Source organism: Octopus sinensis, unplaced genomic scaffold (genome assembly GCF_006345805.1).
Source record: "Octopus sinensis unplaced genomic scaffold, ASM634580v1 Contig14934, whole genome shotgun sequence".
Taxonomy (NCBI): Eukaryota; Metazoa; Mollusca; class Cephalopoda; order Octopoda; family Octopodidae; genus Octopus; species Octopus sinensis.
The window spans coordinates 22,501-49,334 of record NW_021833445.1 but is presented as its reverse complement, the minus strand read 5'-3'; the positions used below and the strand labels follow the sequence as shown (position 1 = coordinate 49,334).

Genomic DNA, 26,834 nt, shown 5'->3' with positions numbered 1-26,834 from the left:
ACATTTGTACTACAGAGCCAGAGGTGGTTTCAGCCAGGTTGGTATCAAAAGGGTTAAGAATTGTTTCTCTATACCATTTTATATATTTTCTTCTGTTGAGATGCTCTGTGTTTCTTTCAATCATTTTAATATAACAAAGAATTTAGTAAAATAACTTGGTTATCATTAAGCTAGTGTTAGGAACATCAATTGTGACTAAGGTTTGGTGGAAGATTTTAATTCAAAACTTATGAAAACAAGACATTTGTACTACAGAGCCAGAAGTGGTTTCAACCAGGTTGGTATCAAAAGGGTTAAGAAACATTTATAGACATCAGGTATAACAACAAAAATTTATAAAATTTAAAGAAAATGATAGAAAACAAAATATATAGCTTGTAGAAAATATATATATATAAAGTGTTAACATATATAAAAAAAAAGGTGTATAAAATGATATGACCATATTTGGAAAGTCAGATAAAGATCGTTTTTTTTTATAGGAGATGGAAAGGAAGGGGAGGAATAACGAATAAGAGAGAGGTAGAAGAAAAGAGAGCATGAGGAGTGGGGGGAGGGGGGATTTATATATATGTTTATGTATGTATATGTATTTACGTATTGTATGTATGTGTATGTATGCATGCATGTGTGTGTATGTGTATGAGTGTGTGCATATGTATACATATATATATATATATATATTCTTGGATTGATATGTATTTATATATATATATATATGTATGTATATGTGTGTATGTATATATATATATATATATATAGGTGCACACACACACACACACCACTAACTCACACCCAGAAAGACACACACACATACACACACACGCATATTCACACCCAGAAACACACACTCATAGACACACACACAACACTTATTCACACCCATAAACACACACACATACACACTTATTCACACCCAGAAGCACACACTCATAGGCACACCCACACACATACACGCACAACACTTATTCACACCCAGAAACACTCACACACGCACACACACACACACACACACCACACACACACAACCAGCGCTTGACCAAATGCGAGGTTTGCCAGAAACCCCTGTGAAATAAATGTTCATCTGTCCTCGAAATCCTCATCTTGACACAGTCTCAGAATAAACTTCTAAAAGCAGACAATTCCAAGAGTCACGGTCTGCTACGAGGTCACCGGAATGGCCGTGGAATTCGCCAGGAAGGCACTTGGTATCTCAGTGAAATGGAACATCGCCTCACCCCAGGTATGCAATGCCATGGTCAGAGTCAGGACACAGACGATGTTTATCAAGAAACCAGCAGACACCTGGAAAAAGGGGCAAAAACGTGAGATTATATTAATAAGGGTTTTGTGACAGGGATCGTTATTATATTAGGTGTTCCTTTTTAAACCCTTTTTATATCAAACCACTCAAAACAGCTTCTGATTCTATGAGATAAACTTCCTGTTTTTAAAGGGATCTAAATTTAAACTTCCCTAGGTGCAGGAGTGGCTGTGTGGTAAGTAGCTTGCTTACCAACCACATGGTTCCGGGTTCAGTCCCACTGCGTGGCACCTTGGGCAAGTGTCTTCTACTATAGCCTCGGGCCGACCAAAGCCTTGTGAGTGGATTTGGTAGACGGAAACTGAAAGAAACTGAAAGAAGCCCGTCGTATATATGTGTGTATATATATATGTGTGTGTGTGTGTGTGTGGTGTGTGTGTGTGTGTGTGTGTGTGTATGCGTGTGCGTGTTTGTGTGTCTGTCTTTGTCCCCCCGAACATCGCTTGACAGCCGATGCTGGTGTGTTTATGTCCCCGTAATTTAGCAAAAGAGACCGGACAAAATGCCTCGCGGTATTTCGTCTGTCTTTACATTCTGAGTTCAAATTCCGCCGAGGTCGACTTTGCCTTTCATCCTTTCGGGGTCGATAAATTAAGTACCAGTTGCATACTGGGGTCGGTCTAATCGACTGCCCACCCCACCGCCCCCTAAATTTCGGGCCTTGTGCCTAGAGTAGAAAAAAAAAGATTATGATACTCACCATGTCTGTAACTTTCAGGTGTCCTGTAGCGAATACAATTGCATTAGGCGGTGTGGCCACAGGTAACATGAATGCGTAGGAACATGCCAAGGTGGCTGTGAACATCAGGTAGAGTGGGTTCATTCTAATAGAGATGGCCTGCATTGGTAGGAAATCACCATAAATTATTGTTTGTTAAATAAAGATTGGGTAAAATGATGGAGAGGGTATTCTTAGGAGATCATCATCACCATCATCGTTTAACGTCCACTTTCCATGCTAGCATGGGTTGGATGGTTTGACCGGGGTCAAGGCGGCGAGCTGGCAGAAACGTTACTACGCCGGGCGAAATGCTTAGCAGTATTTCGTCAGTCGTTACGGTCTGAGTTCAAATTCCGCCGAGGTCAACTTTGCCTTTCATCCTTTCGGGGTCGATAACTTAAGTACTAGTTATGCACTGGGGTCGATGTAATTGACTTAATACCTATGTCTGTCCTTGTTTGTCCCCTCTGTGTTTAGCCCCTTGTGGGTAATAAAGAAATAGGTTTGACCGGGGTCTGGGAAGCCAGGGTGCTGCACCAGGCTCCAATCTTGATCTGGCAGTGTTTCTACAACGAGATGCCCTTCCCCCTAGCATTGCTTGATAACCGATGCTGGTGTGTTTGCGTCCCCATAACTTAGTGGTTCGGCAAAAAGAGACCGATAGAATAAGTACTAGGCTTACAAAAAATAAGTCCTGGGGTTCTATTTGCTCGACTAAAGGCGATGCTCCAGCATGGCCACAGTCAAACGACTGAGACAAGTAAAAGAGTAAAAGAGTAAATATTACAATTGACAGAGAAATCCGAATGCTAAAAGGTTAAGCCCAGTAACTAACTTAGCAGTTCGACAAACAGAAATCGATAAAAGAAAATCTGCAGTGAAACAAGTACTAGGAGAAATGGTATGACAAACAGGAACGATGTTGGCGGCGGGGGCCATACAGTCAACAAATGTCCTTAAATGGAATGCTCCAGCATGGCCACTGTCCAAATGAACAATAAAATCAAAATGGTTCGTTAACTTACCAATTCCGCCATAATTGGCATCAAGATGGTGGCGGTTGCGGTGTTGCTGGTAATTTCTGTCATCATGGCAACGATGAAGCCGAGGATCAAAGCCATCACCCATGGGGTCATCGATGAAAGACCCATGAGGTTATCACTGATTACAGTAGATAATCCGGATTCCTGTTGAAACCAAAGATTAATGGGAAAATAAATGAATGGCACAAATATAATTGGGGATTTATATGTGAAGAAGTTTGGAGATAATGAGGTATATTAATCCAAAATAGAGACGAATACTCATGTTCCGTGTGACCGAGTTGATAATTGTTAAGTGACTCCTTAGCATGAAACCAATGGTAGCCTTAATACACATCTAAAGGACCTTTAGCCACCATTGTGGTGTTGAGCAAACATTCTCATTGTTCAATATTTATATATGTATATATGTGTGCGTGGAGGCGCAATGGCCCAGCGGACTCGCGGTCGTAGGATCGCGGTTTCGATTCCCAGACCGGGCGTTGTGAGTGTTTATTGAGCGAAAACACCTAAAGCTCTACGAGGCTCCGGCAGGGGGTGGTAGGTGATCCCTGCTGTACTCTTCACCACAACTTTCTCTCACTCTTACTTCCTGTTTCTGTTGTACCTGTATTTCAAGGGCCGGCCTTGTCACTCTCTGTGTCACGCTGAATATCTCCGAGACTACGTTAAGGGTACAGTGTCTGTGGAGTGCTCAGCCACTTACACGTTAATTTCACGAGCAGGCTGTTCCTTTGATCGGATCAACCGGAACCCTCGTCGTCGTAACCGACGGAGTGCTTCCATATATGTGTGCGTGTCCATGTGTGTGAGTGTGTGTGTGTGTTGTTGTTATTAAGCAACAAGACGGGTAGGGGTGATTAGGTGATGGTCTAGGGCTTAGGGACAGGAGACCCCAGTCCTTGGAAAAAAAAACTTTGGTCATCATGTTGTAGTCAAGGGCTCTTAGTTGACACCCGACACCACTGGGAGGTAGCCCTCGAAGTCGCTGGAAATGGAGATCTCCAGGTCCAAATTCTTGAATGGCTGTGTGTGTGTTTGAAGATGCATGGCTCAGTGCTCAGAGCATTGGGCTTACAATCATGAAGTTGTGATTTCAATTCCCAGACCAGGCTGTGTGTTGTGTTTTTCCACGTGCCACCAGCACAGATGCTAATGTTTGAAAGCACTCCGTCGGTTACGACGATGAGGGTTCCGGTTGATCCGAATCAACGGAATAGTCTACTCGTGAAATTAACGTGTAAGTGGCTGAGCACTCCACAGACACGTGTACACTTAACGTAGTTCTCGGGGATATTCAGCGTGACACAGAGAGTGACAAGGCCGGCCCTTTGAAATACAGGTACAACAGAAACAGGAAGTAAGAGTGAGAGAAAGTTGTGGTGAAAGAGTACAGCAGGGATCACCATCATCCCCTGCCGGAGCCTCGTGGAGCTTTTAGGTGTTTTCGCTCAATAAACACTCGCAACGCCCGGTCTGGGAATCGAAACCGCAATCCTATGACCGCGAGTCCGCTGCCCTAACCACTGGGCCATTGCGCCTCCACACAGATGCCAATAAGGCGATGCTGGTAACGATCACGCTCGAATGGTGCTTTTTACGTGCCACCGGCACGGAAGCCAGTTAGCTGCTCTGGCAACGATCACGCTCAGATGGTGCTCTTAGCGCTCCACTACCATCGATAATTAAAATTGACTTACCTGATTCTACCTCAGTTCAGATTAATTACAACTTACCCTCGAAACAGCTGCTATGGCAAATCCACCACCCAACAGTAAGATGATGCCCCAGTTCAGTCTCGTCTCCACGACTTTCCATGTGAGTATGGTGGGCCACCCTCCAGCGCCGTGCCCTGTCAGATAAACGGTAGAGAACATGTTTATGATTAAATACAGTTTATAATTTTACTCTTTTACTTGTTTCAGTCATTTGACTGTGGCCATGCTGGAGCACCGCCTTTAGTCGAGCAACTCGACCCCGGGACTTATTCTATCGGTCTCTTTTGCCGAACCGCTAGGTGACGGGAACGTAAACACACTGGCATCGGTTGTCAAGCAATGCTAGGGGAACAAACACAGACACACAAACATATATATACATATATACGACAGGCTTCTTTCAGTTTCCATCTACCAAATCCACTCACAAGGCATTGGTCGGCCCGGGGCTATAGCAGAAGACACTTGCCCAAGATGCCACGCAGTGGGACTGAACCCGCAACCATGTGGTTGGTAAAGAAGCTACTTACCACACAGCCACTACAGTTTATAATTTTACTCTTTTACTGGTTTCAGTCATTTGACTGTGGCCATGCTGGAGCACTGCCTTTAATCGAACAAATCGACCCCGGGACTTATTCTTTGTAAGCCTACCACTTATTCTGTCGGTTCTCTTTTGCCAATATCTCTATCTATCTTTACATCTCTGTCTCTCTCTCTCTCACTTTCCCTCCCTCTCATTCTGTCTCCCTCTTCCTCCCTCTCATTCTGTCTCTCTCTCTCCCTCCCTCTCATTCTGTCTCCCTCTCCCTCCCTCTCATTCTGTTTCTCTCTCCCTCCCTCTCATTCTGTCTCTCTCTCCCTCCCTCTCATTCTGTCTCTCTCTTCCTCCCTCTCATTCTGTCTCTCTCTCCCTCCCTCCCTCCCTCTCATTCTGTCTTTCTCTATCTTTACTTCTCTATTTTTCTCTCTTTCCCTCCCTTTCATTCTCTCTCCCTCTATCTTTACCTCTCTCCGTCTGCCTCTCCCCTTTTCTTACTCCCTCTCCGTTTGTCTCTCTCTCTCTCTTCCTCTTCCTCCTCTCTCTCTCTCCCTCTCTCTCTCTTCCCCCTCACACAATGAACTACACACTTTCTTCTACAGTCTTATATAGAAAAACAAAGGACCAAAAACTTCAATACCTTTCCAGGAGAATCTGGGAACTTTGGACGGCAAAATAAACAGCAGGATGGAGATGAACATGGCAGCTGTTGTATCCGTGACATACCTGTAGAATGGAAAGGATTAACCCTTTAGTAATACAATTCTAGATTTAAGAGATGAGGAATTATGTACATTGTTTACATTTGATGGATATTTCTCCTCATCTTGTTTGTTGTTAACACAATGTTTCGGCTGATATACCCTCCAGCCTTCTTCAGGTGTCTTGGGGGAAATTTTGAACCTAGGTTCTCATTCTTAACGTATTTTTCGATATTATTGGGGGCCCCGTGCCGGTGGCACGTAAAAGCACCATCCGTTTGTGGCCGTTTGCCAGCTCCGTCTGGCACCTGTGCGTGTGGCACGTAAAAAGCACCCACTACACTCATGGAGTGGTTGGTGTTAGGAAGGGTACCACACGTAGAAACACTGCCAGATCAGACTGGGCCTGATGCAGCCTTCTGGCTTTCCAGACCCCAGTTGAACCTCCAACCCATGCTAGCATGGAAACGGACGCTAAATGATGATGATGATGATTATTATTATTATTATTATTATTATTATTATTGAGTGAGAGAGCAGTGCATGCCATCAAAGTGACACTGGGGTAAAATATACGAAGCCCAATATACCCATCATGACTACCCGTCTGATAAGGGTACACCAGGCACATGCATCACAACCATATGTGCATGACATGGTGATCTCATATCAAGATAAACAGCACATGACCTTGCAGGTGGGGCCCAGTTAGAATTTTCTTCAGGTTGAGTAGCCCATCCCGCTCAAACGGTCCCTGAATAAGGGTTGTTTAAGGATGTTGAAAGAACCACCCCTGTTTCCAGAAGTGAATTATTCAAACCCCAAAGAATCCCTCTCAACACATGGCTATGATGCTCCCCCACTACTTCTGCTCGTGATCAGAGATGCACAGATCGTCAGCCACTAAGGGACATGCTCAACTGATTAAGGTCAAACAACTGACAAGCAATTCTGTGGTATTGAGCAGAATATTTGCTGTAGCCCATCTTTTATACCAAGACAAAACAATGTACATGATAACACTTCCAATCAGTTAAGATCAGAAGCCACGAGAACCACTTATTATTATTATTATTATCATTATTATTATTGTTCAGGTCACTGCTTGGAATCGAACTCGGAATCTTGGGGTTAGTAGCCCGCGCTCTTAATCACTACGCCACATGCCCTCAAACAAGTTCTTACACTCTTATGTTAGGTCAGCCCTTCCAGCCTCACCCATCACAACTTTAATAAAATGAAAGTAAGCTTTACTTGTCCTCAGACACATTCTTCCACCCCTATGTTTACTCTGCCCTTCCAGCCGTGCCACTCACTACTTCAATTATATAAAAGTAAGCCTTACTTGTCCTTAAACAAGTTCTTCCACCCTCCAGCCGACTGCAGGTCACGTGTTATCCAGAGGAGAGTGAGAACCAGGAAGCAAACACCAGTCAGGATCTCAGCAAATCTGGAAAAGATTTAAAAGGGATTCTGGGGTGAAAAAAGAAAAGGGTTTGGTTCATGACTAGGGTGGTGGTAGTGGTGGTGGTGGTGGGAGTGGGAGTGGTGTGTGTGTGTGCGTGTGTGCAGTAGTAGTAGTAGTGGGTGTGGTGGTGTGTGTGTGTGTAGTAGTAGTAGTGGGTGTGGTGGTGGTGTATGTATGTGTGTGTGTAGTAGTAGTAGTAGTAGTAGTGGTAGTAGTGGGTGTGGTGGTGGTGTGTGTATGTGTGTGTAGTAGTAGTAGTAGTAGTGGTAGTAGTGGTGGTGGGTGTGGTGGTGGTGTGTGTGTGTAGTAGTAGTAGTAGTAGTGGGTGTGGTGGTGGTGTGTGTGTATGTTGTGGTGGTGGTGGTGTTGTTGGTGAGGGTTCAAATACACAAAACATCAGTGATAACAGCTCACACACACACATACACACACACACACACACACACACACATGTGCAGAGACACAAACACAAACATACATACATACAGAAACATACACCCTCCACACACGCATACACACATACATACACACCCACACACACACACACATACACCTTCACACTAACACACACACATGAGTGTACGTGTGTGTGTGTGTGTCTTTGGTCCCCAGGCGGTTGGTCCCCCCCTCCCTCCTTCCATGACTATACATACGTGATGTTCCCTAGGGTCCTCATCTCTTCCTGAATCAGTCTCCGGACCCTCAGGTTGTTTCCTGTGCCGTCCTTGTTGCAGCACCACAATTTCGGATTCCTGCAAATGGGACGAAGAATTCTAACCATTCTGAGATATTTTGTGGTTAAAATACACACACACACACACTTATACACAACACACACATACTGTGGTGACGAAGTCCTGACACCCCTGTGTGAAAGCAGGTCAACTGTCCTAAACCTTATAAGGGTGCATGTGCACCAGTAGAAGACACTTCCCCAAGGTGCCACATAGCGGGACTGAACCCGGAACCAAGTAGTTGGGAAGCAAGCTCTCTCACCACACAGCCATATATATATATGTGTGTGTGTGTGTGTGTGTGTGTGTGTGTGTGTGTGTGTGTGTGTGTGTGTGTGTGTGCTAGTCATCATCATTATCATCGTTGTTTAATGTCTGCTTTCCATGCTAGCATGGGTTGGACAATTTTGACTGAGGACTGGCAAACCAGATGGCCGCACCAGGCTCCAATCTTGATCTGGCAGAGTTTCTACAGCTTGATGCCCTTCCTAACGCCAACCACTCCGAGAGTGTAGTGCGTGCTTTTACGTGTCACTGGCACGGGGGCCAGTCAGGTGGTACTGGCAACGACCTCGCTCCAATCATTTTACACATGCCACCGACACAGGTGCCAGTAAGGTGATGCTGGTAACGATCCCGCTCGAATGGTGCCTTTACGTGCCACCAGCATGGAGGCCAGTTAGCCGCTCTGGCAACGATCATGCTCGGATGGTGTTCTTAGCACCCTACTAGCACGGGGCTCAAGTGCCAGTAAGGCGATGCTGGTAACAATCACACTCGAATGGTGCCCTTTTATGTGTCACCAGCACGGAAGCCGGTTAGCCGCTCTGGCAACGACCACGCTCAGATGGTGCTCTTAGCACCCTACTAGCACGGGGCTCGAGTGCCAGTAAGGCGACACTGGTAACGATCACACTTGAATGGTGCCTTTTACGTGCTACTGGCACAGAAGCCAGTTGGCTGCTCTGGCAACGATCACGCTTGGGTGGTGCTCTTTGTGTCCCGCTAGCACGGATGCCAGTCATCGAATTTGATTTCGATTCCTATTTCACTTGCCTCAACAGGTCTTCGCAAGCAGAGTGTTAGTGTCCAAAGAAGGAAAAGGTACGCACAAGTGGGCTGGTTAACGCGCCTGGAACAGTGTGTGTGTAAAACGATTACTTACCATTGCCGTAACTCAAAGACAATGAGCCAGAACCAGATGAAGATGAGGTTGATGAATGACAGAGGGATGCCAAACAGCATCCAGTTCGCAAAGGTCACTGGTGGGGGTAGCCCTACCTCGCTGAAGAACCTGTGTGGAGAAACAAACACAAACCGTATTTTAACATGGATAAGGAACCCTTTTTTGTCAAAAATTACGTTAAAAAATATGGGAGTTTCTTACGCATGGATTAAAAAAAAAAGACTCCGCCGGTTACGACGACGAGGGTCCCAGCTGATACGATCAACGGAACAGCTTGCTCGTGAAATTAACGTGCAAATGGCTGAGCATTCCACAGACACGTGTACCCTTAACGTAGTTCTCGGGGATAATCAGCGTGACACAGAGAGTGACAAGGCTGACCCTTTGAAATACAAGTACAACTCATTTTTGCCAGCTGAGTGGACTGGAGCAACGTGAAATAAAGTGTCTTGCTCAAGGACACAACGCGTCGCCGGGAATCGAACTCACAACCTTACGATCATGAGCCGAATGCCCTAACCACTAAGCCACGCGCCCTCACACTTACGCATGGATAGTATATAGAGAATACCAAACGAGATCCCTATGGATACCGTATTTATTACGAGTGGCTTGTAAACGTATCTAACGAGCGAAAGCGAATTAGATACGTTTACAAGCCACTCGTTGTAATAAATACGGTATCCATAGGGAATGAGTTGGTATTTTATTTATTACACACGAATAAACGACCATATTTTATTAACCCAATAACTAAATTCTTCACATCATGTTGTAACTTATGAATGACAAAAGTAGAGCCATCACCGTGACCTCAGGTCATCACCATGGATGGACCAATCAGAAGCAGCGCTGTCACCGTCACCTCGGGTCATCACCATGGATTGACCAATCAGAAGCAGCGCTGTCACCGTCACCTCGGGTCATCACCATGGATTGACCAATCAGAAGCAGCGCTCGCAGTATCTGACATATGTTAGATACCAAAAATATCTCAAAGTGTTCTCACTCACATGTGTGTAATAATATAATTTAAATTGATGTAATGCTTGCTTTGTTCAATTAAATGGAGCTGCTTGAAACGGTCGTACTGCATCACTTCTTGATGTCCTGTTGCTTATTTTGATTTTATTCACCTTACTTCGAGCTGTACAAATAATACCAGACTGACTTGGTGCTTCAACTTAAGTACCTAATTCAACTGAATCTTAATTATTTCTATATATATATATGATGGGATCAGCAATAAGCATGTATATATAAATATATATATATAAGCATATATATAAGAAATATTGTTAAATGCATTTCGATTATTTATAGTAAATACATGTATTTTTTAATATATTTATTTGATAATTAGTATAAATTAAGATAAGTACCATTTATTCTATTATTATTTTTTATTTATTTATTATCTTAGACCTGATGAGTGACTATATTTTTAAATAGAATTAATTTTAGTTCGATTTAATTTTGAATCGAATTGATTTTATTATTATTATTATCTATTTGAAAATATAGCCATGAAACATGCGTAGTCTTTTTACTAGTATTTACTATATAAACAGACAAACTGAGGCACAGACAAACAGACAGACATATGCGAAGGAGTTCAATATAAATACTTACAAATCCGACTGTCCTTTCATCACCAAATTTGGGCCCGTTCCTGTTAGGGTACCCATACCTCCGACATTGGCTGAATATGCGATGGATAAACAGACAGCTTTACACAGTCTAATGTGGGATTGTTCAGTTTTGGCGGCCATAACGGACTGGAGCCTGTGGTAGAAGTTACACATATTAAATCATGAGAATATAAATGGACGGGGACAATAACAGTACAGTTATCCCTCTCTCTCTTTCGGAGAGGCACTGAGCAGCTATACGCACACATACCTATTTCTTTATTACCCACAAGGGGCTAAACACAGAGGGGACAAACAAGGACAGACATAGGTATTAAGTCGATTATATCGACACCAGGCGTAACTGGTACTAATTTAATCGACCCCGAAAGGATGAAAGGCAAAGTCGACCTCGGCGGAATTTGAACTCAGAACGTAAAGACAGACGAAATACCTATTTCTTTATTACCCACAAGGGGCTAAACACAGAGGGGACAAACAAGGACAGACATAGGTATTAAGTCGATTATATCGACCCCAGTGCGTAACTGGTACTTAATTTATCGACCCCGAAAGGATGAAAGGCAAAGTCGACCTCGGCGGAATTTGAACTCAGAACGTAAAGACAGACGAAATACCTATTTCTTTATTACCCACAAGGGGCTAAACACAGAGGGGACAAACAAGGACAGACATAGGTATTAAGTCGATTATATCGACCCCAGTGCGTAACTGGTACTTAATTTATCGACCCCGAAAGGATGAAAGGCAAAGTCGACCTCGGCGGAATTTGAACTCACAACGTAACGCAGAAGAAATACCACTGAGCATTTCGCCCGGCGTGCTAACGGTTCTGCCAGCTCACCACCTTATGCACACATACCCACACGGCAGTAACTTCCACCTACCGAATTCAATCACAAAGCTCCGGTCGGCTCAGGGCTATAGTGAAAGACACCTACCCAAAGTGCCACGCAGTGGGACTGAACCCGAAACCATATGGCTAGGAAGCAAGCTCCCTAACCACACAGCCATGCCCGATATATATATATTTGTTTTGCAATATTCTTGATTTGAAATCGTGTGTTGAAACAGATATTGTTGTATTTAGCTGACCAATGGTCATTTTGCCAGTTTAGCCAATAAAAACACACGCACTCTCTTTACTCTTTATTCTTTACTCTTACACTTTTACACTTTTGCTTGTTTCAGTCATTTGACTGCGGCCATGCTGGAGCACCGCCTTTAATCGAGCAAATCGACCCCGGGACTTATTCTCTTTGTAAGCCCAGTACTTATTCTAACGGTCTCTTTTGCCGAACCGCTAAGTTACGGGGACGTAAACACACCAACATCGGTTGTCAAGCGATGTTGGGGGGACAAACACAGACGCACACACACACACACACACATATATATATATATATACATGTATACGACGGGCTTCTTTCAGTTTCCGTCTACCAAATCCACTCACAAGGCTTTGGTTGGCCCGAGGCTATAGTAGAAGACACTTGCCCAAGGTGTCACGCAGTGGGACTGAACCCGGAACCATGTGGTTGGTAAGCAAACTACTTACCACACAGTCACTCCTACGCCTATATTATACATATTTATTATATATATATATATATATATATATATATATATATATAATATATATATGACGGTCTTCTTACAGTTTCCGTCTACCAAATCCACTCACAAGGCTTTGGTCGGCCCGAGGCTATAGTAGAAGACACTTGCCCAAGGTGCCACGCAGTGGGACTGAACCCGGAACCATGTGATTGGTAAGCAAGCTATTTACTGGAGAGCCACTCCTGTGCCTATTTTTTTTTATTACTTTTGATTTCTTTGGTATTTTTTTTATATGCATAATTTGCTCATAGCTTTTGTATACCTGATATTGTAAATTACTTACCTGTCATGCATAATTGCACATGGTCGACTTTTCGTTTTTATTTTCAATATTTATTGCTATAAGCCAGACATCAAATTAGTGATTTTATTTGAAAAATACTATCTTTCTTTGTTCCCCTCCCCCCACACGCACACTCATGCACACTTCTCCTACAACCTAAATTCTCTCTCCTGAATTTGTGTATGGCTCCTGTGTCTAACTTAACACTCCACCCAGGCTCTTGAGCAAAAAAACTAAATAGTAGGCGCAGGAGTGGCTGTGTGGTAAGTAGCTTGCTAACCAACCACATGGTTCCAGGTTCAGTCCCACTGCGTGGCATCTTGGGCAAGTGTCTTCTGCTATAGCCCCGGGCCGACCAATGCCTTGTGAGTGGATTTGGTAGACGGAAACTGAAAGAAGCCTGTCGTATATATGTATATATATATATATATGTGTGTGTGAGTGTGTGTCTGTGTTTGTCCCCCTAGCATTGCTTGACAACCGATGCTGGTGTGTTTACGTCCCCGTCACTTAGCGGTTCGGCAAAAAGAGACCGATAGAATAAGTACTGGGCTTACAAAGAACAAGTCCCGGGGTCGATTTGCTCGATTAAAGGCGGTGCTCCAGCATGGCCGCAGTGAAATGACTGAAACAAGTAAAAGAGTAAAAAGAGTAAAGAGTTGCAGAGTGGCTGTGAGGTAAATAGATTGCTTACCAACCATATGGACCCGGGTTCAGTCTCACTGCATGACACTTTGGTCAAGTGTCTTCTACTATAGCCTTGTGAGTGGATTTGCTAGACGGAAACTGAAAGAAGCCTTTTGTATCATCTAGACTAATGGACAGAACCAGAAAAACATTCAGGAGAATAACAATAATTGGCCCCTCTCAATGCTGGATCCTTACCCTTTCTCAGTAACATCAGAATCTGTTTTGTTTGTCTCAGCAGGTGTTGTTGTTGTTGTTGTTGTCGCAACTTTCGTTGTTGTTGTTGGCAGTGGTGGTGCTGTTGTTACCTGTGTGGAATTTTCTATCGCTTCTGTTTTTTCCAGAGTCTTCGTGGATTCTGGGTCCAACTTCTTATAGGTTTCCATCTTGAGGCTTTGATCGTTATCCTTGACTAGACAGGTACGCAGACAGGTAATTTGGAAATAATTGAAACAGTATTAACAGCATAAGTAATAATAATAATAATAATAACAATAACAATAATAATAATAATAAAAATAATAATAATAATAAAAATAATAAAAATAATAATAATAATAACAATAACAATAATAATAATAATAAAAATAATAAAAATAATAATAATAATAATAATAATAATAATAATAAAAATAATAAAAATAATAATAATAATAACAATAACAATAATAATAATAATAAAAATAATAAATAATAATAATAATAACAATAATAATAATAAAAATAATAAATAATAATAATAACAATAATAATAATAATAATAAAAATAATAATAATAATAATAATGATAATAATAATAATAATAATAATAATAATAATAAAACAAATGTAATCCAAACTAAAAATAGAACAGCAACGAACCATGATAAAACGATGGCAAGAAAAGCCCCTTCATGGTAAATACTGGACTAAACTAAACGCAAAAGAAATAGACAAAGAAAAATCCCAGCAATGGTTGAGAAGCTCAGGACTCAAAGCAGAGACAGAGGGATTTTTAATTGCAGCACAAGACCAAAGCCTCCCCACCAGAAATTACCAAAAACATGTAATGAAAAGAAATATAACAACTGCAGAATATGTGGAGATGGACAAGAAACAATAAATCATATTATCTCTGGCTGCCCAGTCATGGCTAAGAAGGAATATATTCACAGACACGACAGAGTTGGGACCTATATACACTGGAAGCTATGCCAACATTATGGAATAACAACAGAAAAAGGATGGTATAGGCACACACCAGAAAAGGTCACAGAAAACGAGAAAGCAACCATACTCTGGGATATGTCAATACACACAGATAGAGAAATTAAGGCCAACAGACCAGATATAGTTGTCAGAGATCACGAAGAAAAAAAATGCTTTCTAATTGATGTATTAATACCAGCGGATGACAACGTGTCTCTAAAAGAAATGGAGAAACTTTCAAAATACAAAGACCTGGAAATAGAGGTAACTAGAATGTGGAATCTGAAAACAGAAACAATTCCTATCATAGTAGGTGCATTAGGCATGATAAAAAAATATTCAGACAAATACATAACAAAAACACCAGGACTTACAAACACATATAACATACAGAAAATTGCAGTACTAGGCACTGCACACATCCTACGCAGAACACTTTCCACACAATAACCATCAGAGCATCACAACAAATCACAGCACATACCCAAGGCACACAGAGCTGCGCTCGGTAGTGAAGTGAAAGCACGCTATAAAAATAAAACTACTGAATAATAATAATAATAATAATAATAATAATAACAATAATAATAATAATTAACAATACCTGTTGTCATAGGTGCCCTGGGAATGATAGCAAAAGGGGCTGATTGCTACCTAACTCAGATACCAGGAAACCCCAAAATAGCAGAAATTCAAAAGATAGTGCTCATGGGAACTGCCCATATCCTACGCAAAATACTTTCTATGTAATTTCAAGTTTTAAAACAAACATAATTTTCGTATGGTTTTTTAGACATTCACTAGTACAACACTAAGTACAAAACCAAATATATGGCACCCTAGGCATAACACCAACACAAACTTCCAACTTGTTGTCTCTTGAGGTCTCTGGGTGAGATTTGGAGCCAACTTGTACAAATGTAAAGCAAAAGTCAAACATAGAATAATAATAATAATATAATAATAATAATAATAATAATAATAATAATAATAATAAATGCCCTGATGCAGTACCAAACAGTGGCTCTCATGGCTTCTGATCTTAACTGATTGCAAGTGTTATCATGTACATTGTTTTGTCTTGGTATAAAAGATGGGCTACAGCAAATATTCTGCTCAATACCACAGATTTGCTTGTCAGTTGTTTGACCTTAACCAGTTGAGCATGTCCCTTAGTAGCTGACGATATGTGCATCTCTGATCATGAGCAGAAGTAGTGGGGGAGCATCATAGTGATAGATAGAGAGATAAGTAGACAGACAGGCAGACAGACTAACAAGCAAACAGAGGGACAGACAGACAGACAGACAGATAAAGACAAATAGATAGATAGATAGATAGATAGATAGATAGAGATAGATAGATAGATGAATTGATGGATAGATAGATAGATAGATAGATAGATAGGTAGATAGATAGAGATAGATAGATAGAGAGAGAGAGAGAGAGAGAGAGAGTTAGACAGACAGAGAGATAGATAGACAGATAGATAGATAGATACATAGATAGATAGATAGATACATAGATAGGTAGATAGATAGAGAGAGAGAGAGAGAGATAGACAAACAGACAGACAGACAGATAGATAGATAGATAGACAGATAGATAGACAGGTAGATAGACAGACAGATAGATAGATAGAGAGAGAGAGAGATAGACAGGCAGACAGGTAGATAGATAGATTGATAGAGAGACAGATAGAGATAGATAAAGACAAGTAGATTGATAGACAGGGAGAGAGAGTTAGACAGACACACAGACAGAGAGAGAGACACAGACTGACAGACAGACAGACAGACACGCAGACAAACAGACAAGCAAATGGACGAATTAACACACAGACAGCCCGGTAAACACAAACAGACACACAGACGGACAAGGTGACTCCGTACTCACCTGTATCATCCTCGTCTGCCATTTGCAGCTGCTTTAGAATGGCGTCGGCAATGGGGATCATCATGGCTGCCGTTGCGGTGTTACTTATCCACATGGAGAGGAACCATGTGGTGACCATTAAACCAAGGAGCAACCTAGGATGTATGAATAAGACAAGTTTCTAAAGTGGTGGTCATTATGTCCGTTAGGAATAGCAGCGTTGTCACTCTCAAAAAGTTTTAAGATGAAGGACACGTTTGGTAATGTGGTCCAAGATACACTGCTTGTGAAAGTGACAGGGGATGGTCGTGGTTAGAATGTCCTAGATATAGTGTGCTTGAATGACAGGCAGGATGGTCATAACTGGAACATCTTTGATCATAGGTCTGCTGGATTAGGCATAACCTGGGGCTAAACAGACAGCAGCAACAAAGAAGAATACATCAGATAACGTAGTCCTAGATACACTATGCCTGAGTAAAAGACAGGATGGTCACAGCTGGAACATCTTTGATCATAGGTCTGCTGGATCAGGGCTGACCTGGGGCTAAACAGCAGCAACAAAGAAGAATACATCAGATAATGTAGTCCTAGATACACTATGTCTGAATAAAAGCCGGGATGGTCACAGTTGGAGCATCTTTGATCATAGATCTGCTGGATCAGGACTAGCCTGTGGTTAAACAACAACAAGGAAGGACACATTAGATAATGTAGTCCTAGATACACTATGCCTGAATAAAAGACAGGATGGTCACAGCTGGAACATCTTTGATCATGGGTCTGTCTGGATCAGGACTGACCTGGGGCTAAACAACAAGAAGGACACATTAGATAATGTAGTCCTAGATACACTATGCCTGAATAAAAGACAGGATGGTCACAGCTGGAACATCTTTGATCATGGGTCTGTCTGGATCAGGACTGACCTGGGGCTAAACAACAAGAAGGACACATTAGATAATGTAGTCCTAGATACACTATGCCTGAGTAAAAGACAGGATGGTCACAGCTGGAACATCTTTGATCATGGGTCTGTCTGGATCAGGACTGACCTGGGGCTAAACAACAAGAAGGACACATTAGATAATGTAGTCCTAGATACACTATGCCTGAATTAAAGACAGGATGGTCACAGCTGGAACATCTTTGATCATGGGTCTGTCTGGATCAGGACTGACCTGGGGCTAAACAACAAGAAGGACACATTAGATAATGTAGTCCTAGATACACTATGCCTGAATTAAAGACAGGATGGTCACAGCTGGAACATCTTTGATCATGGGTCTGTCTGGATCAGGACTGACCTGGGGCTAAACAACAAGAAGGACACATTAGATAATGTAGTCCTAGATACACTATGCCTGAATAAAAGACAGGATGGTCACAGCTGGAACATCTTTGATCATGGGTCTGTCTGGATCAGGACTGACCTGGGGCTAAACAACAAGAAGGACACATTAGATAATGTAGTCCTAGATACACTATGCCTGAATTAAAGACAGGATGGTCATTGGACTTTCCAGCTGGATTCCCAAAAATGACCAACTGAATCTCTGGGGACGTAAACACACCAGCACCGGTTGTCAAGGGATGCTGGGGGGGGGGACAAACACATACACACACATACATATATATATATTTTTTTCTTTTTTTCTTTCTGACCAGACCATCAGTTGTTGTTACACATCGCTGGTCACAATGCATTTGCATTGTTTTAGCCTTCGAATGACGCCACCCCGCTGGCTAAGCGAGCAGGCCAACAGAAGAAAGAGTGGTGAAAGAGTACAGCAGGGATCACCACGATCCCCTGCCGGAGCCTCGTGGAGCTTTTAGGTGTTGTCGCTCAATAAACACTCACAACACCCAGTCTGGGAATTGAAACCGCGATCCTACGACCGCGAGTCCGCTGCCCTAACCACTGGGCCATTGCGCCTCCACACACACACACACATATATATATATATATATATATATACATACACACACACACACACACACACACACACACACACACACACACCACACACACACACACGATAGGTTTCTTTTCACTTTCTGTCTACCAAATCCACTCACAAGGCTTTGGTCGGCCCGAGACTATAGTAAAAGATACTTGCCCAAGGTGCCACGCAGTGGGACTGAACCCAGAACCATGTGGTTGGTAGACAAGCTACTTACCACACAGCCACTCCTGCGCCTAATGTAAATAATTAATTAGCGCAGGGCCCCATTTGTAATTAATCTGGCACTGATTACAGGTGTTAAATGGCGGCTTACCTCTTTGGTTCCGTACCAAATATAAGAAGCGTCCGTAAAGCGATTCTTTTGTGTAAGTTCCAAGTTTCGATTGCCAAAGCAACGACCAGGCCTCCGACAAATAACATGGACGTGTCCTGACGGGATAGATCGGAATTAAATGAGACGAGAGGAAAATAGATATTCGGGAAGTAAGAAGGCATCGTATGCGTAGGAAAGGAAGTGGTGGTGGTGGTTGTGGTGGTGGTGGTGGTGGTGGTGGTGGTTGTAGTGGTGGTGGTGGTGGTGGTTGTAGTGGTGGTGGTGGTGGTGGTGGTGGTGTGGTGGTTGTGGTGGTGGTGGTGGTGGTGGTGGTGGTTGGTGGTGGTGGTTGTGGTTGCGGTGGTGGTGGTGGTGGTGTAGTGGTGGTGGTGGTGGTGGTGGTGGTGTGGTGTGGTGGTGTGTGGTTGTGGTGGTGGTGGTGGTTGTGGTTGCGGTGGTGGTGGTGGTGGTGGTGGTTGTAGTGGTGGTGGTGGTGGTGGTGGTGGTGTGGTGGTGGTGGTTGGTGGTGGTGGTGGTGTGGTGTGGTGGCGGTGGTGGTAGTGGTGGTGGTGGTGGTGGTGGTGGTGGTGGTTGTAGTGGTGGTGGTAGTGATGATTGTGGTGACGGTAGTGATGGCGGTGGTGGTGGTGGTGATGGTGGTGGTAGAGGTAGTGGATGATGGTGGAGTCGGTGGAGGCGGTGGTGGTAGTAGTGATGTTAGTAGTAGCAATGTGGTGGTGGTGGTGGTGGTGGTGGTGGTGGTGGCAGTGGAGGTGGTTGCGGTAGTAGTAACAGTTGTATAGTTAACAATGATGATGATGATGATGGTAGTGATGTTGAACAAATATGTAAAGAAAGAAAGAAAGAAAGATGAGAAAGCAGTAAGGAGAGAAGGAAAGGAACAAAAAGGGCCACTCACATTGATATAATTCTTCGCAACCTGCTTTGCCGGAGAGACCCCTAACATGGGGAACATGATAAGGGGCAGGAGGGAGGTGACGGCTATGGGCAGGGCCTCACTGATCCAATAAATGGCCATCACCAATATAGCATAGGCGCATTTAGCTTCCTGTCGAAATAATAATAATAATAATAATAATAATAATAATAATAATAATAATCTTTTACTCTCTTTTACTTGTTTCAGTCATGTGACTGCGGCCATGCTGGAGCACCGCCTTTAGTCGAGCAAATCGACCCCGGGACTTATTCTTTGCAAGCCTAGTACTTATTCTATATCGGTCTCTCTTTTGCCGAACTGCTAAGTTACTGGGACGTAAACACACCAGCATCGGTTGTCAAGAGATGTTGGGAGGGACAAACAGACACACAAACACACACACACCACACACACACATATATATATATACGATGGGCTTCTTTCAGTTTCCGTCTACCAAATCCACTCACAAGGCTTTGGTTGGCCTGAGGCTATAGTAGAAGACACTTGCCCAAGGTGCCACGCAGTGGGACTGAACCCGGAACCAATGTGGTTCAGTTGAGTGGAATGATGCAATGTGAAATTAAGTGTTTTGCTCAAGAACACAACACATCGCCCGGTCCAGTAATCGAAACCACAATCTTAGGATTGTGAGTCCAACACCCTAACCACTAAGCCATGAGCCTCCACCAACAGAACAAATACAAGACTTTTAAAAAACGAATTGAGTGCTAGGGTCTGTGTGTTTGACTAAAACTCTTCAAAGGCAGTGCTCCAGCATGGCAGTAGTCCACGGTGAAAGATAGAAATAATTAACAAAAAAACAAAAACAAGGGCCAACAGCGCCCTCTGTTGTCGAAACTTACCACTGACCTCAGAACGAGGGGTATGGGGAGAAGTAAGAGTGGGGTGAGGATCACGATGAAGATGTTACGGAATGTCCAGAGTTCCCTGAGAAAGAACCGGACGCCCATGGTGAATGGTGGGCTTTATCCTTGCTGGGGGTTGAACTCTGGAGGCTGGATTACTGCAAGAGAGAAAAGACAAAAAGAAAAAAAAGGATTATTATTATTATTATTGAGTGAGAGAGCAGAGCATGCCATCAAAGTGACACTGGGGTAAAATATACGAAGCCCAGTATACCCATCATGACTACCCGTCTGATAAAGGTACACCAGGCACATGCATCACAACCATATGTGTGCGACATGGTGATCTCATATCAAGATAAACAGCACATGACCTTGCAAGTGGGGCCGAGTTAGAATTTTCTTCTGGTCAAGTAGCCCATCCCGCTCAAAAGATCCCTGAATAAGGGTTGTTTAAGGATGTTGAAAGAACCACCCATGTTTCCAGAGGTGAATTATTCAAACCCCAAAGAATCCCTCTCAACACATGGCTATAATGCTCCCCCACTACCTCTGCTCGTGATCAAAGATCCACATATCGTCAGCCACTAAGGGACATGCTCAACTGGTTAAGGTCAAACAACTGACAAGCAAATCTGTGGTATTGAGCAGAATATTTGCTGTAAAACCCATCTTTTATACCAAGACAAAACAATTCAAACAACTGACAAGCAAATCTGTTATTATTATTATTATGTTTTTTCCTTCTTTCTTCAAATTTTCTTCCCTTTCTCGCCGAGTGTTTTCCGTACACCTAGGGCAGAGAAGCTCATTGTATGCATTCCCAGATTACACGCGCAAATTCACAGGTAGAATATGTATTTAAAAATTGATAAATAAATAAATTCATGGATGGATGTTGTTTTCACAGTGATAATGCTCTTCTCAGTACATGAGCCGTTCCAGTTAACACGATTTTTTGCACTTCCTGTAGGGCTGGTAAGCCTGGAATCCTTTTCAAATAGGTTTCAGTGCCTTTTTTTATCATTCCTACAGATCCTACAATCTCTGGTACTGTAGTCGCCTTGAGATGCCACATTTTTTCAATTTCCATTAGCAGGTCTTTATATTTACTGATCTTGTCAAATTCTTTCGCCGCTATATTGTGATCACAGGGAATACTCATGTCAATTAATTATTATTATTATTATTATTATTATTGTCTTTGCACAGCTTCTAACGCTGGACATGTACTACGGTGTCAGCTGTTCACAACCAGTGAACTAAGGTAACACCTCTTATTTTCTGAGCACCTTCCAGAGGATTCAAGCGGTTCCAAGCAGTGCTGTTTTCTGCAAGTGCTCCACCCTTATTGCAACCCCTGTTTGTTCCACATATTGGTCAAGATTTTTATCATTATTATTATTATTATTATTATTGAGTGAGAGAGCAGTGCATGCCATCAAAGTGATACTGGGGTAAAATATACGAAGCCCAGTATACCCATCATGACTACCCATCTGATAAGGGTACACTAGGCACATGCATCACAACAATATGTGCGCGACATGGTGATCTCATATCAAGATGAACAGCACATGACCTTGCAGGTGGGGCTCAGTTAGAATTTTCTTCTGGTCGAGTAACCCATCCCGCTCAAAAGGTCCCTGAATAAGGGTTGTGTAAGGATGTTGAATGAACCACCCATGTTTCCACGGGTAAATTATCTGAACCCCAAAGAATTCCTCTCAACACATGGCTATGATGCTCCCCCACTATTTATGCTCGTGGTCAGAGATGCACATATCGTCAGCCACTAAGGGACATAGTCAATGGGTTGAGGTCAAACAACTGACAAGCTACTCCTATGCCTAAACATATGTAGCTTGGATGTTACCTGTACCACTCCCTCAGTTGGGTATGTTATTTGGTGACCCTGCCAGGGTTGGTGTCATGCAAAAGCACCCAGTCCACACTGTAAAGTGGTTGGTGTTCGGAAGGGCATCTGACTGTAAAAACCATGTCAAAACCAGAACAACCTGCCATCCTCTTTCCAGCAATCAGACCTGGACACAGTGCAGCAACGGATCACAGACTGGCAACTGAAACTGGCTGTGGACAAGTGTATTTTGGGATAAAAAACCCTGCGTCCACATACTCCCTCCACAACACTGATATCAAGAAATCCTCTTGCGAGCGTGACCTAGGCATCACTGTCAGTAGTGATTTGCGTTGGACAAAGCATATCTCTAAAATTGTCAAGAAGGCCAAAGGTGTCTTGGCATCACTCAGCAAGACTTTTGTTAGCCGCTCTCTATTATTATTATTATTATATAAAAAATTATTATTATTATTATTATTATTATATTATTATTATTATATAAAAAAAAAACTGATCTCCCCTGTGCTGGTGCCACATAAAAGCACAGAGTCCACTCTGCAGAGCAGTTGGTGTTTAGGAAGGGCATCCAGCTGTAAAAACGGTGTCAAAACTGATCTCACCTGTGCTGGGGCCATGCAAAAGGCATCAAACCCACTCTGTGGGGTGGTTGGCATTTGGAAGGGCATCCAGCTGTAGAAAAATAGGAGAGTCCAGTTTGCTGGACATTGTTGTAGAGCTGAAAAAGAGGTAATTTCTACTCTTCTCCTCTGGAAGCCATCTACTCGCAATACCAGAGGGTGCACACTCTCCTACCCTGATGTAATCTCCAGGGATACAGGCATCCAGCAACAGGACCTCCGTAATGCCATGATGGACCGTGAAGTCTGGCGTAGCATGGTTAATTCCATTGTCTCAACCACGGTCGAACAATGATGATGATGATGATGATGAGCTGTAGAAACCTTGCCAAAACTGATCTCACCTGTGCTGGTGCCATGCAAAAGGCATCAAATCCACTCTGTGGGGTGGTTGGCATTTGGAAGGGCATCCAGCTGTAGAAACCTTGCCAAAACTGACCTTGCCTGTGCTGGTGCCACATAAAAACACTGAGTCCGCTCTGCAGAGTGGTTGGTGTTAGGAAGGGCACCCAGCCGTAAAAACCCTGCCAAAACAGACACGGTCGTCTGGCGTGGTCTTCTACGTGGCCAGCCCCTCTCACACTAATGTCCAACCCATGCCAGCATGGAAAGCAGATGTTAAACGATGATGATGACGATGATGATGATATATAGTGTTGGTGTTGCTGTTATTGTTGTTGTCCTTGTTGCTGCTCGTGGTGGTGGTCATGACTGCTCCAAACCCGGAATTCTCGCTCACCCACCACCCACCCACGCCCCGCCGCTGCACCTAGGTTCATGTCACATGACTCCCAAAACCAGTTTCAATATGCCATAAAGAAACAGTGGAGACACAAAGTCTTTGTTCACCACCACCACCGCCGCTGCAACCACTACTACCATGACCCCATCACCACCACCACCACAACCACAACGACTACCGCTACAATCACCACCGATACCACAACCTCCATGATCACCACCACTACCACCACCACCACTACCACCACCACCACCACTACCACCACCACAACCACCACCACCACCGCCTCCACTACAACCATCACCACTACCACCACCACCACAACCAAAACAACTACCACTACAATCACCACCGATACCACAACCTCCATGACCACCACCACCACTATCACCATCACCACCACTATCACCACTACAGTAACAACCACTATCACTACCACCATCACCACCGCCACCATCACCACCACTCTGAATATCACCACCACCGCCGCCGCCGCCACAACACCCACCATTGCCCTCATCGCTGCCACCACCACCACCACCACCACCACCACCACCACCACCACCACCCCTGCTACTCCTCCCTCCTGCTTCATACCACTTCAGCCATTGATGCTTCAGGTCTGATTAGATCTCTTGACCTTTGAGGTTTGATAAGTAGTGTTGTGGTGGCCTTGATGTATAGGTGAGAAAACATGAACTACTACCGATGATTACATTTTCGTTGGTGATGGCCATGGGTGGCACTTTCAGTGGTGGTGACGTCAGTGGTGATAGCAGTGGTAGTGATGGAGATTGATGTAGGATGGTAGAAACAGTGTTACGTATACCATGCTGGTTTAGTATGATGGCATAGATTTGACTGTTATTTCTTGCAGGACAGGTCGTGAGTACCCTTAGAGGCTGTTTTTGTTTTTTTAGATATTTACTCTTTTTTTTTTACTTGTTTCAGTCATTTGACTGTGGCCATGCTGGAGCACCGCCTTTAATCGAGCAACTCGACCCCGGGACTTATTCTTTTGTAAGCCCAGTACTTATTCTATCAGTCTCTTTTGCCAAACTGCTAAGTGACGGGGACATAAACACACCAGCATCGGTTGTCAAGCAATGCTAGGGGGACAATCACAGACACACAAAGCATACACACACATACATATATATATATATATATATATATACATATATACGACAGGCTTCTTTCAGTTTCCGTCTACCAAATCCACTCACAAGGCTTTGGTCGGCCCGAGGCTATAGTAGAAGACACTTGCCCAAGATGCCACGCAGTGGGACTGAACCCAGAACCATGTGGTTTGTAAACAAGCTACTTACCACACAGCCACTCCTGCGCCAATACGACGGGCTTCTTTCAGTTTCCATCTACCAAATCCACTCACAAGGCTTTGGTCGGCCCGAGGCTATAGTAGAAGACACTTGCCCAAGATGCCACGCAGTGGGACTGAACCCAGAACCATGTGGTTGGTAAACAAGCTACTTACCACACAGCCACTCCTGCGCCTAATATCTATTTATTTTACGCACACACACACAAACACACATGTACAAACACATATACACACAGATATACACATACACTTGCACACACACATTTACAGACACTCATACTCACACACATGAACGCTTGCTACAATAAATAACAACACCTACGCAGGAATAGATACAAACGTACCCGCAAACACACAAACATATACACACATGCATACATACATACATACATAGAGAAAGACACACAGACACACACACAACACACATGGAGAAATGATTGAAACAGTAAAAAGTAAAAGGTTTAGTGGTGGTTAAAACCAAGCCGCTGGGTAAATGATCAGACATCACGACCAACCCACAGTTGTTTCACATGATCAGACATCACGACCGACCCACAGTTGTTTCACATGATCAGTCTCTTAAGCAACCAATTATAGTAAAGTCATTGCATGATTCAATCTTCTTTTTGTATGATACATAGATAGCTATTTTAATAAAACAGACATAGGTGTAGAAGTAGCTCTGTGGTAAATAGCCTGCTTATGAACTACATGGTTCCTAGTTCTGTCCAACTGTGTGGCACCTTGGGCAAGTGTCTTCTACTATAGCCTTGGGCTGACCAAAGCATTGTGAGTGGATTTGGTACACAGAAACTGAAAGAAGCCTGATGCATATATATACATATATATATATGTGTGTGTATGTGTGTGTATGTTTGTGTGTCTGTGTTTGTCTCTCCCAACATCACTTGATAACTGATGCTGGTGTGTTTACATCCCCGTCACTTAGCATTTCAGCAAAAGAGACTGATATAGAATAAGTACTAGGCTTCCAAAGAATAAGTCCTGGAGTTGATTTGCTCGACTCAAGACGGTGCTCCAGCATGGCCACAGTCAAATGACTGAAACAAGTAAAAGAGTAAAAACAGTCCACTCTGTGAAGTGGTTGGCATTTGGAAAGGCATCCAGCTGTAAAAACTATGCCAAAACTGACCTTGCCTGTGCTGGTACCACATAAAAAGCACTGAGTCCACTCAGTGGAGTGGTCAGTGTTAGGAAGGGTATCCAGCCATAATCCCCCCCCCCCTCCAAAACAGACACAGAAGCCTCGGGTAGTTTTTCTACCCGACCAGCCCCTGTCGCCTGTGGTACTCGTACATATACAGAAGACAGACATTAAATAAACAATATGGATATGGAAGCACTCCGTCGACTACGACGACGAGGGTTCCGGTTGATCCGAATCAACGGAACAGCCTGCTCGT

At 43.3% G+C, this 26,834-nt stretch overlaps 1 protein-coding gene across 2 annotated transcripts in view; it reads right to left on the bottom strand.

Annotated features, from left to right (window-relative positions):
• Nucleotides 1-887: 887 nt before the first annotated feature.
• Nucleotides 888-26,834, bottom strand: part of LOC115230216 (solute carrier family 13 member 5-like) — a 40,709-nt gene continuing 14,762 nt past the window's right edge. The window contains exons 2-16 of one of the 2 annotated variants that reach the window (XR_004997457.1): nucleotides 20,825-20,985; nucleotides 19,938-20,087; nucleotides 19,019-19,134; nucleotides 16,760-16,893; nucleotides 13,874-14,087; nucleotides 11,069-11,221; nucleotides 9,416-9,544; nucleotides 8,170-8,268; nucleotides 7,394-7,498; nucleotides 5,988-6,073; nucleotides 4,825-4,940; nucleotides 3,071-3,232; nucleotides 2,025-2,162; nucleotides 1,016-1,305; nucleotides 888-905 (exon numbers count right to left, since the gene is read on the bottom strand). Coding sequence is in view for 1 of the 2 variants with exons in the window: in XM_029800431.2 (XP_029656291.1) it covers nucleotides 1,162-1,305; nucleotides 2,025-2,162; nucleotides 3,071-3,232; nucleotides 4,825-4,940; nucleotides 5,988-6,073; nucleotides 7,394-7,498; nucleotides 8,170-8,268; nucleotides 9,416-9,544; nucleotides 11,069-11,221; nucleotides 13,874-14,087; nucleotides 16,760-16,893; nucleotides 19,019-19,134; nucleotides 19,938-20,087; nucleotides 20,825-20,932 (1,854 nt within the window). In the remaining variant the exon portion in view is untranslated. The other variant, XM_029800431.2, reaches the window with a different exon arrangement.